The following is a 14612-nucleotide window of genomic DNA, read 5'->3' on the forward strand; positions in this document are numbered from 1 at the left end:
ATGTCAAATGTTACATATAACTTTGTACAAGTGGGGCATACTGATGACAAAGTCCTAGAGCAGATTCTGGTTCACATCTTCACACTTCCATGGAAACTTAGTGGAGGACCTCAGACCAATTACACACAATCGGCCTAACTAACAGGGTGGTTGTGAGAATAAAATGGGGAAGGGAGAGTCATGCATGATGCCCTGAGCTCCTTGTGGGACCAGCAAAGCAGAAATGTAGGGAAAAGAATATTACAGTTAAGTGAGGGTGGAACTAGATCTTCTCATTATCCAATGGGGGAAAGTACTGTCTTTATAGCTAACTGTTCCTTACCCCAATATGACTAAAGTGACTTAAGTTCTGTAGATTCTGCCATCATTTTACTGTTGCTCTTTCCATGTATCTCTCTGAATTTAAGGAAGCAACACTGAAATATAAATAAAAGCAACTGGCAAAAGACCAGTTTAGTCTGAAAGCAATCAACTTTCCCCCCTTAGATGCCCCTAATATAATAGCCCTTGAAACTGTAGTTTACCCCTAGATCATCCCTAGATAATGTTGTATACTAGCAGTGCTTAAACACTTTCTGCATCTTCCCTGGCAAAGCAGCACTACCATTTTAAGGAAATATGCCCTTTAAATTTAGGAGGAGGTTTTTTGTTCACCTTGCAGGATATGAACTACTTTGAAAAATAATTGTGTATACAGGTAAGCAAGGACATACATTTCATGTGCTTTTAGTTAAACTTAAGATGGCAGGCAGTCAAAATTCTCCAGGAATCCACAGGCCAACTCTGCAGAGTAAACAGCCAAGCTTTTCTTTCCTGGTGCCTAGCCTTAGAGACAACCATGGGCTGAGTTTCCTCAGCTGGCTGCACTATTCTTTCAGCGTGCATAATTGATTCTACAACTTCTTGTTGTTAGATTTCCCTGTGGACTTGAAACGGTGAGCGCTGTCTAACCTGTGCCTGAGCCAGCTTGGTGTAGTGATTAAGAGCGCCAGCCTCTAACCTGGAGGACCAGGTTTGGTTCTCCACTCCTCCTCCACATGCAGCCAGCTGGATGCCCTGGGCCAGTCACAGTTCTCTCAAAACTCTCTCAGCCCCATGTACCTCAGAGTGTCTGTTGTGGAGAGAGGAAGGGAAGCTAATCGTGTTTTGAGACTCCATCAGGTAATGAAAAGTGGGGTACAAATAACCAGCTGTTTTTCTTCTAATGATATTGTCACCCACACACTAGTAAATGATGACATTTACACAGCCTGAAACTTGCTTTTTTAATAATAGAGAATTCATTGGAGTATATTTCTATCCCTCATACACTCATCAGCACAATTTGTCCTTAATAAGCTTGCTCAGATTTCTCAAGAAGCGGCGCCAACAAAACTGTATTGTGTAACTTGGAACTGGGGGAGAGTGGAGATACTCTTGCTGGCTTCTGCTTAACATCCACAAGTAACTTCCCACCAGTACAAAAGAAAATTACTATAATCTTCTTTACGTGCCATTTGCCTCATGCCGCTGAGTTCCTTCTTTTTCCCTGATCCAAAACCCAATTTTTCTGTCTCTTGTTCAATCCAATCCATGTGCTATCAGACAATGGGTTGTATTTACCACTCGGCTCAGCTAAGCAGGGGCTTTGGAATGTACCAGCCTCAGCTTAGCACAGTGATAAAATACAACTCATCTCCAGTAAAGATGCCTATATAACAAAGCTAAAAAATCAGATTTGTCACATAAAATTAAGTGGTGATTACATTCATCTTATCACTGAATGGAGAAAGATGTGATTCAAACTATGTACTTTAATATATTAAAACTTTCTGGCCTAATAAAACTCTACCTTCGTCAATGGAAACTGATTTGTATAGCAGATCTTTATAATCTTTACAAGTGTCAACACCTTCAGGCTTGCTGTGCCTCCTTCAACAAATCTGTCAGTGTTATTGCTTAAGTTTAGTAACAAAATCATTTGTGTGAAAATATACATTATCCTCACTTTCTTTCCATGCTGCTTATCTTACACTATAGATACAGAAAATGAGGCCAGCATGGCAATGTCCCCAGATCAGGTCTCTACAGTGGCTTAATTTTGATATCATGCCAAACAATTATGTATGCTAGCCATAGTTTAGAAACAAAACCATAGTTTCAGGCTCCAAACCACAGACAAACCATGGATTATAGATGCTTGTCTGGTTTCATTTTCATCAGCATAGCATTCCAGATACAGTGGCTTCCAGAGGTGGCACATCAGAAATATGTTCAAGCTTTATGCCAAACACAGTTTGCAGACCAGTAACAAAACATGGCTTGTTAACTACACAGAACTACAGTAGAGCTTCTGAAGTGAACTTCCTTACTGCTTTGTAAAGACAGACAGCAAGAATATGCTGTTCTAGATCAGCTTGGCTTTCAAAAATCTTGTGAAAAAACACACATTATTTGACACAGATCCTGTTACTCTGATTGCCTACAGACATTAGTTAAAGAGAACTGAAACAGTTATAGGACCACAACAAAGTAGATATAGTGCATGACAGTCACTTTTACAAGTAAAAAGAAACAATTTACAAACTAAAAGTGATTAAAATACAGCATTAAAATTCAGCACAGCATAAAAATAGATCACTGATGACTTGAAATAACTTTCCAAACTAAAACAATATTAAATAATCAATTTCTTTATTGAAAGCCTCAGTGATTGGAAACACTTCAACCTGGCACCTAGAAAAAACCTACACAGGCCATCAGGTGAGCCTGTTGGGGAAGAGCATTCCATAAGCAAGATGCCTCTACTGAGAGAACCCTGTTGTTGTGGGTCAGCCAAGTCCAGCAGAAGACTCTTCTGGGAAAGAGGTAGCCATCAGAACCCACAACTAATGGCACAGATGCTGGAAAACGAGGTGGTCTTCATGGGTCAGACATAGATCCTCAGCCAGGACCTAGCACACTGGCCCCTCAGCAGAAGAGAAGGGAGTGACTTTGCAGAAACAACTTCTCTGCTCTATTGGCCTTGCTGTTGGAACTCTGGGATGGCTTCTTTGTTTCTGACCTTGAACTGTATCATTATAATATTGTTCTTGAATTTCTCTGTGGTCTTAAGCTGTTAGTGCTGTCTAACCTGTGCCTGAGCCTTGGAAATGTATTTTGATGCCTGACCCTGGAACTGCATTACAAACTCTGATGTTGAGAAACTGCCTGTGTGCCTATGGTGTACTGGTAAACAAGAAACTAAACTCTGGTTGCCACCCACCTCACCTCTGAAGATAGAGCCACAGAATGATAGATCTTAAGTGGCCGGACAATATGGAAGATGGTACCCTTGAAATTGTCCAAACAATTAATACAATAAATATGAGATTAGAAAACTGATACTTACAGCCATAATTAACTCAAAGGGGTGCTTATACACCCTCACAGGAGACTGGTATTTCTGCACCATGGTTGCAAATATTAGGGCTTCACAGATCTGAAAAAGGGACAGAATCAAGTCATGCACAATGAATATTAACTATGGAGATTTTGCGTGCCATTTACCAATACCATCACTAAAATCCCACGTGTTAAAAACATCTAACAAACTGATTTCACAGATTTTAATCAATAATTTATAAAACCAGTGCCACAATCAGAATATTTTTTCTTCATCTTTCTCCAGCATTGTATATTTAAAATATGCCATAGCTACATTCAGTATGACTAAATTTGATCAATTATATTTACATTTACTATAATACCCTAACATGAGTAGTATTTCTACACAATCTACTGGTTCAGTTTATAACCATTCACTTAGAAAGTGAATGAATAGCAGCACACTGGACTACACGACTGTCGGCAAAATCAGCATCACCAGCATGAAGTTGCCAAGGTAATATTTGTGCTGCACATAGGACTACATTACAATAATTGGTTTTTAAGACTAGTCCTCATGGTTATATAAATACGATTGAATACACATACTGATTTATTAGAAAGGCTCAGTAATATGGAGCCTGTAATCCCCCAAATAATATGCATTAGTATTAAAAGCTTAGATCTCATCTTCTGAAAGTGAAGTTTCTTTGTTTTATTTCAGTTTCTTTCAGACAACTGATTAATAGGCATACAAATGCTACATGCAGGAGAATTCACTTATGACATGTCATTTATTTGGTAGGCTGAATCATTTCAGTCAACAAAACCTATTCAACACAACAGTTACTTGGCGATACATTTCAATAAAATAAAATAAACAATTTCTTATAACCACTGTCCAGGACAATGTAATGCAGCCAACATAATAATTCTAATAAGGAGCATTAATTTTTCTTCTTATAAAAAACAATGACCATTTAGGCATTTGAAAAGTGCTGAACAGGTACTGCTGGGAGAATTTTTAGTTTCCAAGTCTTAGATTTTAATACTACTATATTCATGGTTAAAGTTGTATTTCCAACCAAGACCAATATTTACATATGACATCCACACCATATCTACAGACTCTTTAACCTTAACAGGAAAACACAGCAGGCAATTCCTGAACTGAGATCAAGAGAGATCAGTTAGAAATTTAAAGCTTATTAAAAGGAAGCCCGCTTGATCTCAACCAAGGCCAGAGCTTTCTCCATTCTGGCCCCCACTTGGTAGAATGAGCTCCCAGCGGAGGTCAGGGCCCTGACTTAACTTGAACAGTTCTGCGGGGCCTGCAAAAGGGAGCTCCTCTACCAGGCATTTGGTTGAGGTCAATCTGAACCACCACTTCCCACTGGCCCTCCAAGCCTCCCTCCGACAATCATTAGAAATCTGACCAAACCACTGGGCCTCAGTACGAGTTAATCAATGTTTTAGTATTCTACTGGTTATACAATGTTTATTATCAGCATTATATGTTGTTATTGCTACAGTTGTTACCACATTACTACAAATTGAGTTAACTGTATTGTTTCAGTTTCATGTAAATCGCCCTGAGCCTTCGGGGAGGACGGTATATAAATTAATTTAGTTTAAAAATTAATAAAATATATCAGTTTATCCAGTACAGGATATATTCTATATTATTCTAGCTACTTTCAGTGCCAGAGTTCAAAAGCAGAATTAAATATAAAAATTCTGGCTTAGCCATAGACACCTAAAGTGGCCTCTTACCAAGTCCCTGAAGAAAGTCGTCTATTTAGTTACCTGAATGCAAAATGAACTAATTGTTACTTTCTAACTCCCTCCACACAAGAGCCTCTTGTGGCGCAGAGTGGTAAGGCAGCTGTCTGAAAGCTTTGCCCATAAGGCTGGGAGTTCAATCCCAGCAGCCGGCTCAAGGTTGACTCAGCCTTCCATCCTTCCGAGGTCGGTAAAATGAGTACCCAGCTTGCTGGGGGGTAAACGGTCATGACTGGGGAAGGCACTGGCAAACCACCCCGTATTGAGTCTGCCATGAAAACGCTAGAGGGCGTCACCCCAAGGGTCAGACATGACTCGGTGCTTGCACAGGGGATACCTTTACCTTTTAACTCCCTCCACCTCTGAGATTTGAAAGCTAGTAGCAATCAGTGAAAAAATATAGGCACCTTTTAAAATCACTTACAATAGTTCTCAGCTCTGTAAGCACAGCAGAAGTGCTAAGAAATATAGTGAATGGTTCTAGGTTGTTTTGTTTTATGTTTAATTTTCTTAAGTCAGTACAGAAATGTGGAAAGATGGATGAAAAGCTTAATTTCCCTGAGATAATGACTGTCTCACAGACACTTAGTAGGAACACCCTTATGGGGTTTAAATATTCACTAAATGTGACTCCCAAAAGAGATACTGAAAACTTATTTTTAGTACCCACCTGCACTGGCCTTGTATATATAACTAACACAGAAATGTTTAGTAACACCTACTCACAGGACAGATGATGAGGACCAAATTTGGGGTGGGAGAGGGGGCAGGAAAGAGAGTTCTTTCTTCATACCAAACAAGTGAACTGTTTCTCCAATTAGCCTAGGAATGCTAATGAAAGTTAACATTCTCTTCCCAGGTCTGTTTTAGTTCTGAGTTTCTAAAGGCAAGCAATGCTGAGAGAAAAAACAAAGCCCTCTATGACAAAAACACAACAATCTGCAAGCAAGTCACCAAATGATTATGCTTAAGTGGCTGGAAAGAGGCTTTTTGAGGCAGCCAAGCAGGACAAACTCAAATTAAGATCAAGCAAGCACTTCAATGAGCAGCTGTTCTCTTTTCCTACCCCAATTCATGCATGCAAAACGAATTTTTAAAGGGACTTTGCAATTTTTTACAAATCAGAGCCAGTAGAAATAGTGTATTAACAATGATATAGGATATACTTATTTTACATACTGGCTCACAAGTATTCACATGCTGTAGACATAGCTGCTGCCTAATTGCAAGTGCTTTTGCAAGAATTTCCCAGCAAGATACGGCCCCAAAAGCAGACATGACAGGCAGAACCATTCACAAATGATGTGATATGTTGAAGATGTCATGTTCATCACTTTTAGACAGCAGATCAGGAAAAAAATGGATGGTGGGGATGTAGACAGGAAAACAAAAGGGGGAAGCAAAATTAAAGGCAATTTTTTAAAGCCGGAGGATCTGATCATAAACTCAGTGGAAAGAAAAAAGAGGTGGGCAATTCAGGAAAGCAGTAGAAAATGACCAAAGGGGTCTATGGCAGAATATGGAATGATTAAATGGGGAGGGGGGGATGAAGACTGGAAGTCAGAGGGGGAAGCATGTACTGATTCAGAGCAAGAGGGGATGCGTTGAAAGACTCATAACAGTCTGGGGGAAGGTGCCACAACAGAAGGTGGAGATAGGGAAGGGGGCATAAACAAAACAGGCTTAGGACACGGGACGGGGAAATGCTCACCTCTATGAGGCAGCAGTGGCGCAACATGCAAACACAGAACGGGAGAACAAGGCACACACCTGGACTTCCTATCCGACATGAAACCCTGGACAAAGCCTAAAGAATTTAGAGGAAAGCGAGGAACCCGGTCAGGGCCACAAAGTATTAGGCGCACTGGAGGAAACGTAGCAAAACTAGACCGGGGGGGGGGGGGGGAGAAGAAAAGAGGGGGGGGGGAACCTCGGGAGTCCGAGGCAAAAGCCATGAAACCGCAGGCACGGCCAACATCCTCCCCCCCCCCCCCCCCCATTTCAATTGTGGAAAACCCGAAGGAAGCGGAGGCACATCATCGCGAGCGCAGCGAAGAGAAAGCGGCAGGAAGGAGGCAGGAGACCCGTCCAAGGGAGGCAGCACCGGGGGGGGGGGGACCCCGAGGAACGAAAAGCGCCCGAGCCGGCAGCTGGAGGAGCCGAAGAGGCGGCTGCGGAGACGGGGAGGGGGCGCCGTTCACTTACCTTCTATGGTTGAGGCCGACCGAGAGCTAACCTCATTTCGGCTCCCCGGTCAGCCCTCCTGCCGCTTTTGGTGGCGGTGCTGATGTTGCAGCTGCTGCTGCTGCCCCTCCCGGTTCCGGGGAGCAGCGCAATGCCAGTAGCGGCAGCAGCCGGCCCGCTGTGAAGCTTGACGGGCCAGAGGAGGCGCCTGGCCGCCGGCCAACTAGCGCGCCTGCGCACTAAGAGAACGGCCAATTCCTCCCGCCCGCCCCTTCGCTCGGGAGGAAGGTGGGTGCCTTGGCGGCTCTGCGCATGCTCGGTTCCGATCGGTTCGCTCGGCGTTTGGGTGCCTGCGCCAGCTGGAGGCCGGGGGTGTGCGTGCTTTTTAAAACCTTCTCATCCGTTATGATGATGATATTGGCTTTCTGGAATGCGGTTATACGTTCTTCTTTAAAAACCAAAAACCTGGCGTCGTCGCGTGCTGTTGCGTTGGCGACGAGGCGAGAGGACAGAACAATGGATAGAAGCACACGGGCGGCCGTGAGATGAAATCCCACCCCCGCCCCGTTGGAATTCTTCTTTCACAAGGAAGTGCCGAAGAAATAAGGCCATGGGAAACAGCAGTTATTAGGTTCTCAACTTCGCACGACATTATATGTCTGTTTTTCTTTTTTAATATTTACGTGGATGGATTTTTTTATGATTGTGGTAGCCCATAACTAATGCCATAAACTTTTACTACTCCTAAAACATCACGGTAGAAAACAGACACATTTGGGGAACTCCAGAAAATCGATGTGGTGGATGCTTATTAAGAAATGACGACTTTGAATCAGTCGGCATTCGCTGAGGCAAGTTGCCCGTTCAACCTGGCGGTGCTAGGAAAATTTATCATTGGGTAGTGTCCTTTTCCATGATAGGCTTCGGCGCGCTGAGATTTTTCAGGGTAGTAGCCACAGCTATCTAGTTTTTTTTCCTATTGCTCCCAAGGAGTCCTACTCTGAATGGCAAACTTCGGTATCTCCGCCTCCCACCACATCACCAAATTAAATTGCTTTCTAAAGATTAAGCCTGTTTTGGAACTGCATGTTCTTGTTCGACCCCCCCCCCCCCCCCCCGAATCAAATAAAGCAAGAGCTTAAAAATAGACGTTATGCAATGCACTGTTTCTGGTCCTTTTGTCTAGCTGTAGAGGTACAAATGTCACTAGGAGGTCTCTTGGATATGTTTCTTGCCTCCTGCCATTTCCGCCTCCACAGACTTGGAAGCCCAGCAATATAGGGGCCTGAATTAGTGAGCTTTCTAGCACAGCGTCACGAACGGCAGATGCTACGCAGTACATTAGTTCAGAGCAAACCATCTCCATTCTGAAAAGCACAGGATTCTTATAAATAAATATACAGAATGTTAAATTTATAAATAAACGGAGACCAAATGCTTTTGCATTTTGGAGGTGATCCTGATTATACAGCTATAAACTCTCTGTAAAACCAATTAACATTGCCAGAGTTCCTTAAATTCTGCTTTGCATTGAACTGGGAAATATTTATTTATTAACTTATATAAACTAGTAGTTGTCGTGTTGTATAAAAAACGAGGCACAAAAACTGATAATTACAGACTTGTGCAGATTCTGGTCCAGCTGATCTTGCTGACTTGGTTAAGAGCCTAAGAGTTATGCTGGACTCAGCATTATTGCTGGAGAAGCCAGTCAGTGCAGCGGCAAGACTGTTTCCTTCCCTCCCCGTGTAGCCTAGAAGATGATTCCCTATTTTGACTCAGTGGATCTTGCTAAACACACTCCACATGCTTTCAGTTTAAGGTTCTGGTTATCATGTACACATCCCATCACATCACGGCCTTGCAAGTCATATGTGTTGGGCTTGGGCTTCCCAGCCTCCAAGTGAGGCCTGGAAATCTCCTGGTGCAACAACAAATTTCCATGCTGCAAGGGTAATTTTCTATGGAGAAAATGGCTATTATCAAGGATGGACTTTATAGTATTATACACTGCTAAGCTCCCTGTCCTCCCCAGGCTCTGCCCTCAGATCTCCATACATTTCCCAGCACAAAGCTGACAACTTTCTCTCCAGCATTTTCTGCTGTGACAGATTAGCTCACTTGAGCAAAACATTCTCAAGGTGCCACCCAGGAAATGGGTGAGATTGACAGTAGCCTGTGCATAAGCATTTCCTGTGATAGCCAGTCATGGAGGGCACTAAACAGCTCAGCTGCTCCCCCAGAACCTCAGCTAGCTGCAATGCTGGGGAGGTATCCCTAGCCCCAGTAGGTGAGTTGCAGAGAGGTCTGCTTCCTCTTTCCACCCCCCCCCCCTACTGCTGTTATGGGGGATGAAAAGGCTGAGTGCAAGCTACCATGATAGAGATGGATGGTTGGCATCTTCCTGCATCTTGTCCACATCTCATGTTAGAAGATAAGCATTGCATTTCAGCTGGCATGGGTCAATTGTTTCTTCCAGCGCTGGAATGCTGTGACATCTTCACTCAAACTCTTCATGAATTCACCAGTCATTGCAGTGGCAAAAGCATACATCTTCCAGTCAGGTAAGAAAACATCTGGTAGGATTGCTCATTCCAGATACTTATCCAAATGTCACTTGCTTGTTTAACAACTCACTTCCTCTATAATGTCTTATGGGGATTAAGCAGCCTAGAGGGGCAACACTTCCTGATGTGGATTTATTTAAATGTCATCAGAGGGAATATGCCTGAGCTCATTTCATACACGAGCTGCTTGACCTTGTTTTGGTCAGTATGCAATGGTTATTCTAGAGAACATAGAATTTCTTTGCACTTTCTGCACCCTTAGTGGCACATGTCTATATTTGGGATTTTAGGCTTCTAATGATCTGCCGTGGAATCTCTGCTCTGGGATGTACTAAGTCTGCAAACAACAATGGCCGGACTTATGAAACCTTCACTATTGCATGTCACTTGAGAGAGAGAACCACAAAATACCCCAAACACCCCAGCAGCTGTATTGCAGGGTAAGGTCCAGCATGATAAACAAGCTGTCTTTCACCTGGGATGTCTGGTTAACCAAACTTACAATTCAAGACCTCCTGGTAGGCTTTTGATGAATTCCAGAGTCCCAAGGAATGGTGTTTGAAAACTCTATACATGCTTAGATACTCATGAGAAAACAATGCAAAATGTCCCTGTGCTTTTATGTGAAGTTTTATAAGCAGATAACCAAATGAACAAAACTTGAGCTGTTTGCCACTGCTTTACTTTCAAAACAGGAAATCAAAGGTTGGTTTATACACTTTTCAAATGGCATAGTCAATATTCTTCAGACACAAGTTGTGGCATTCATTATAGGCAAAGTAGCTTCATTTAGGTTTCACTATAGTATAAGTTCTTCTCCAGCAAGATTGGTATAATAGGTAACAGATACAAAAAAGTAGGCTTGCCAACTGACCTGGAAGGGGGGAAGTTTGTTCCTGTATCCTTAGTAGCAGATTGATCAGCAGATTAACCCTCTTGTGATATGGATGTGTGCTAAGTATTATCATCTTCTAATGTCTGCAGATCAAGGTGTTGTTAAAGGTACAGTAGATAGGAACCCTACTAGAATTGGGGTTTAGTTTTGAGATGGTTGTCCAGTGTTCATAGATACCCAGGTGGTAACTGGAATGTCAGCCAGCTATGATCTTTCTTTGACAGACAGGGATGCAGTTTTCAGTTGACTTTCAATGTAGCTGTTCAAGGTGGGACCTCAAATTCTAGAATTACAACTGATCTCTACACCAGTGGTCCCCAACCCCCGGTCCGGGGACCGGTACCGGTCCGTAGATCAGTCAGTACTGGGCCGCAGCTCCTCCTCCCTGGCTGCTGCCTTGGGGGCTGCCCTGCCACTCTGCTGCCAGCTCACCTTTGGTGTTCTCCAGCGGCCGCCAAGGCTGGGGCTCCCCCTCTGCATGGCACTGCGCAGCTGCTGCTGGCAGCGCCCCCCAGAGGGTGGTGGGATGTCAGGGGCACCGGTCAGAAAGCAAGTGGAGCAGGGGCTCAGACGGGAGCAGTGACGTCCCTCGGCAAAAGACTACCCTCCCGGGCCTCAGTAAAATTGTCAAGCATTGACCGGTCCCCAGTGATAAAAAGGTTGGGGACCACTGCTCTACGCTACAGAGATAATGCCTTTGAAGGAAGTGGCTGCTTCAGAGGGCAATATCATAGAAACTAGGAGAAAGAGAAGACCTAGAGTGGCATCAAAACCTGAGCACCATTTCCTCTCCTAACTGGAGTTGGCCTCCCTAGCTGTTTCATGTTTGTTTTCAGTATTATGTTCCTCTAGTCTCCATTGTTAGCTAGAAGAATGGAATAAAAATATTTAAATTAAATAAAGGAATAAATGACCAAGTGGCAAATTCCCCTGCCTGCCATAATAGCTAATTGAATCCCACCTTGAATTTCATCATATGTATTATATATACAGTATTTGCTGGCGTATAAGACTACTTTCCCCCCCTGAAAAACATGCCTCCAAGTGGGGGGGTCGTCCTATACGCCGAGTGCACTTCAGTTGGGATAGACATAGCTGCCCATAGTGGCCCATAGTACTGTAATGTAATGTAACAAACTCTATATTTTGAGTGGAAATGTTGGGGGGTCGTCTTATACGCCCAGTCGTCTTATATCCCGGCAAATATGGTAATAATTTCAAGAATCCAAAGCAGATCCTTTTCAAAGATAAACATTTGCCCTGAGGAAGACACTGAAAGAGGATAGGATTGTCAGCCCTAAGGCACCCATCGAACAAGAACCCACACAATTTGCTGTATAGACAGATGTATATTCTGCAGTATGATGCAGTAGAGTGCTATTTATGACACCAGTGTAAAAACTGCTGATTTGGAAAATGACAGTTTTCAGAAGCTGCCTCTCGCTTAAATGAAATGAGTAGCTAATGAGAATCTTTGTTAATACCATGTTGCAAGCTGCTTAACATGACTGCATTTTCATGAAATAATTTGAATTTCAAATAGGACATTTGAAATAACAGAGAGGTGTTCTTTAATTATATGGGAACATGGAATGCCTGAAGAACACTGGTAGATGTATCCCTTTTAGACTCTGCTGCGTTCTCTGGTTAATTTATTTTATTCATTTACTTCATCTGCCTTTCTCCCATATGGGAACACAAAGCAGCTTGTATCATTCTCTCCCCCATTTTATCTTTACAAGAATTTTGTGAGGTAGATAAAACTGAGTATGTGTGACTAGCCCAAGGTCAACCAGCAGGTTTCCATGATAGAGTGAGGATTTGAACCTGGGTCTTCAGATTGCTCGTGTAACATTCCAACTACTACACCACCTTCACAGATGTTACAATCACACAACAACCCTGAGGAGGGCGGAGCCAAATGACCTCTATGTTGGCATAACTCAGAGATACGCAGGTGTAAGGGGCATTTATAATGGCAGAGGGCACAAACAGCATGCTCACAGTGGCACAGCTGCCCTATGGCTGCATGATATAGGCGGTAAGTCAGCTCCCTAAGCACTTTAGTGTGGTAACCCCTCCCCCCCAAGAACAGGTATAATATTGCACTAGCAAAAAAGGTGGCATAGCACATTGGTGTGACAAATCTCTGTTCACTCCTCCCTACTTAGCTGCAGCCATGCCCTTGGGGAAGCCAAGCAGCCCAGGATATTGACCAAGTGGACACCCAGTTGGCACACACCCCACACCGTCTCTGCCCATCCCTGGAACCCAATGACATACCACCCTGTCCTACAAATGGTTCTGGGAGGTCACTCCACGACTTCAGGCATAGGTCATGTGGCACAGGGCAGCTCCCTGCCAAAGGGACTTAAGAGCAAACGCACACATGACTCAAGGACAGGAACAACACAGAAAGGGAACCTGGCACACTAGGTGAGCACTGGGATAGGGAGGATACAGTGTTAGCAAATATGGCAGCAGGGATCTTAAGGGTGTGATGTTAGCAAAATGGAACCAGGGTATACCCTCAGTCACATGGATGGAATGGCATATGAGCCATCCGAGTCCTGTTCTCTGCTGTATGCCTACCCGCTATATGGCCTCCCAGCTATGTCAACCCTACTAACTCAGGAGCCATCCTTGCGCTCCTGCATGGTGGCCAAGAGATAATTGAGGCTGGATACTACAAAGGTCTGGATGTCATGCATGCTGCCCAAGAATTTGACCATGAGGTCCATGAAGATGCCTTGGTGGTCACAGAATGCCTGAACACTCAGGCTGAAGAAGTGGCAACGATTACGGTAGACCAGTGACTCCTCCCCGGGGACTGTAAGAGCTATCCATGGCCCCCACCACACTGGGGAAGCCCCGGAATGATGAAAGCCCTCTCCTGATGGTCACAAGGCTGCCTTCCTTGGTGGGGAAGTGTACATGCTTCTACAGTTGTGCCAGCATGACATCCAGAAAGTCATGCAGGCATTAGCTAGCAGAGGACTTTGACACCTCAGGTATCTCTGTGACAACCCCCTGAAAGTATCTAGTGGTGAGGAACCTCAGCACAGTATTTTCTACAAGACAATATTTTTTGCAAGGAATGGCATGGGCAGTGAGTATGGCCTGGAAGGCTGCTTTGTCCAGGCAAAACCAATCAAGGCTGATGCTGTTCAAAAGATAGAGGGCCCTAATGTGCTCCCAGTACCACTGGCCATGGCATCTCCTTCACTGCTGTGCCACCCAGCCACTCACACATAGAATGCTGGTGGATGTGGTGCACTTCAAACATCAACCCTAAGGGCAGGAGGGAGCACCATCCTGTATGCACCTGATCCAGCACTGTGGGAAAGCTGCTTTTGCACCCATTTTGTGAGGGTGGCATGGTCGCTGGAACATCTGGTAACGGGAACAATCATTGGCATCCAAACTGGATCAAGTTTGAGAAGGTTCTGCTCTATGACTTGGTGACGGAGCATGTGAGTGTTGCTCTTGCCACTGCAAGGAGCAGCTCTGGCACCATCTGCCATCGTGCCTTGTAGCAGATAGCTACACAATGTGAGTCATCCCTGGGGCATACTACCCTGATGGAAATGTTCACTCTGAAGCACTGGAATGATTTCTGTAGCTCCGCTTAAAAGCATATCCAAACGCTAACAGTCAAATGTGTCTGACCACAGTGGAGAGAAAGGGACATCAATACATGCACATTCTTGTGCAGTGTTACAGTCATGTTACCGAGAGGTATCAGCAGTGCTGACTAGGTATGACCCCCTCTCCACACTGCCAGACGGCAGGGGCTTGGAAGAGGAGCAGGTATCTTTAAGGGGGGTCTGGAAGGGGAA

General features: G+C 44.1%; 1 protein-coding gene across 3 annotated transcripts in view; it reads right to left on the bottom strand.

Annotated features, from left to right (window-relative positions):
* SEC14L1 (SEC14 like lipid binding 1) overlaps positions 1–14612 on the bottom strand; it is a 91239-nt gene that overhangs the window by 29407 nt on the left and 47220 nt on the right. For 2 of the 3 annotated variants that reach the window (XM_077327652.1, XM_077327650.1), the window contains one exon: positions 3371–3460. In XM_077327652.1, coding sequence (XP_077183767.1) covers positions 3371–3433 — 63 coding nt within the window. In that variant the 5' untranslated portion in view covers positions 3434–3460. Of the gene's footprint in view, positions 1–3370; positions 3461–7332; positions 7558–14612 lie in introns of those variants that run through there. The other variant, XM_077327651.1, reaches the window with a different exon arrangement.

The sequence above is a fragment of the Paroedura picta genome, chromosome 3 (genome assembly GCF_049243985.1).
Source record: "Paroedura picta isolate Pp20150507F chromosome 3, Ppicta_v3.0, whole genome shotgun sequence".
In the NCBI taxonomy this organism is placed as follows: Eukaryota; Metazoa; Chordata; class Lepidosauria; order Squamata; family Gekkonidae; genus Paroedura; species Paroedura picta.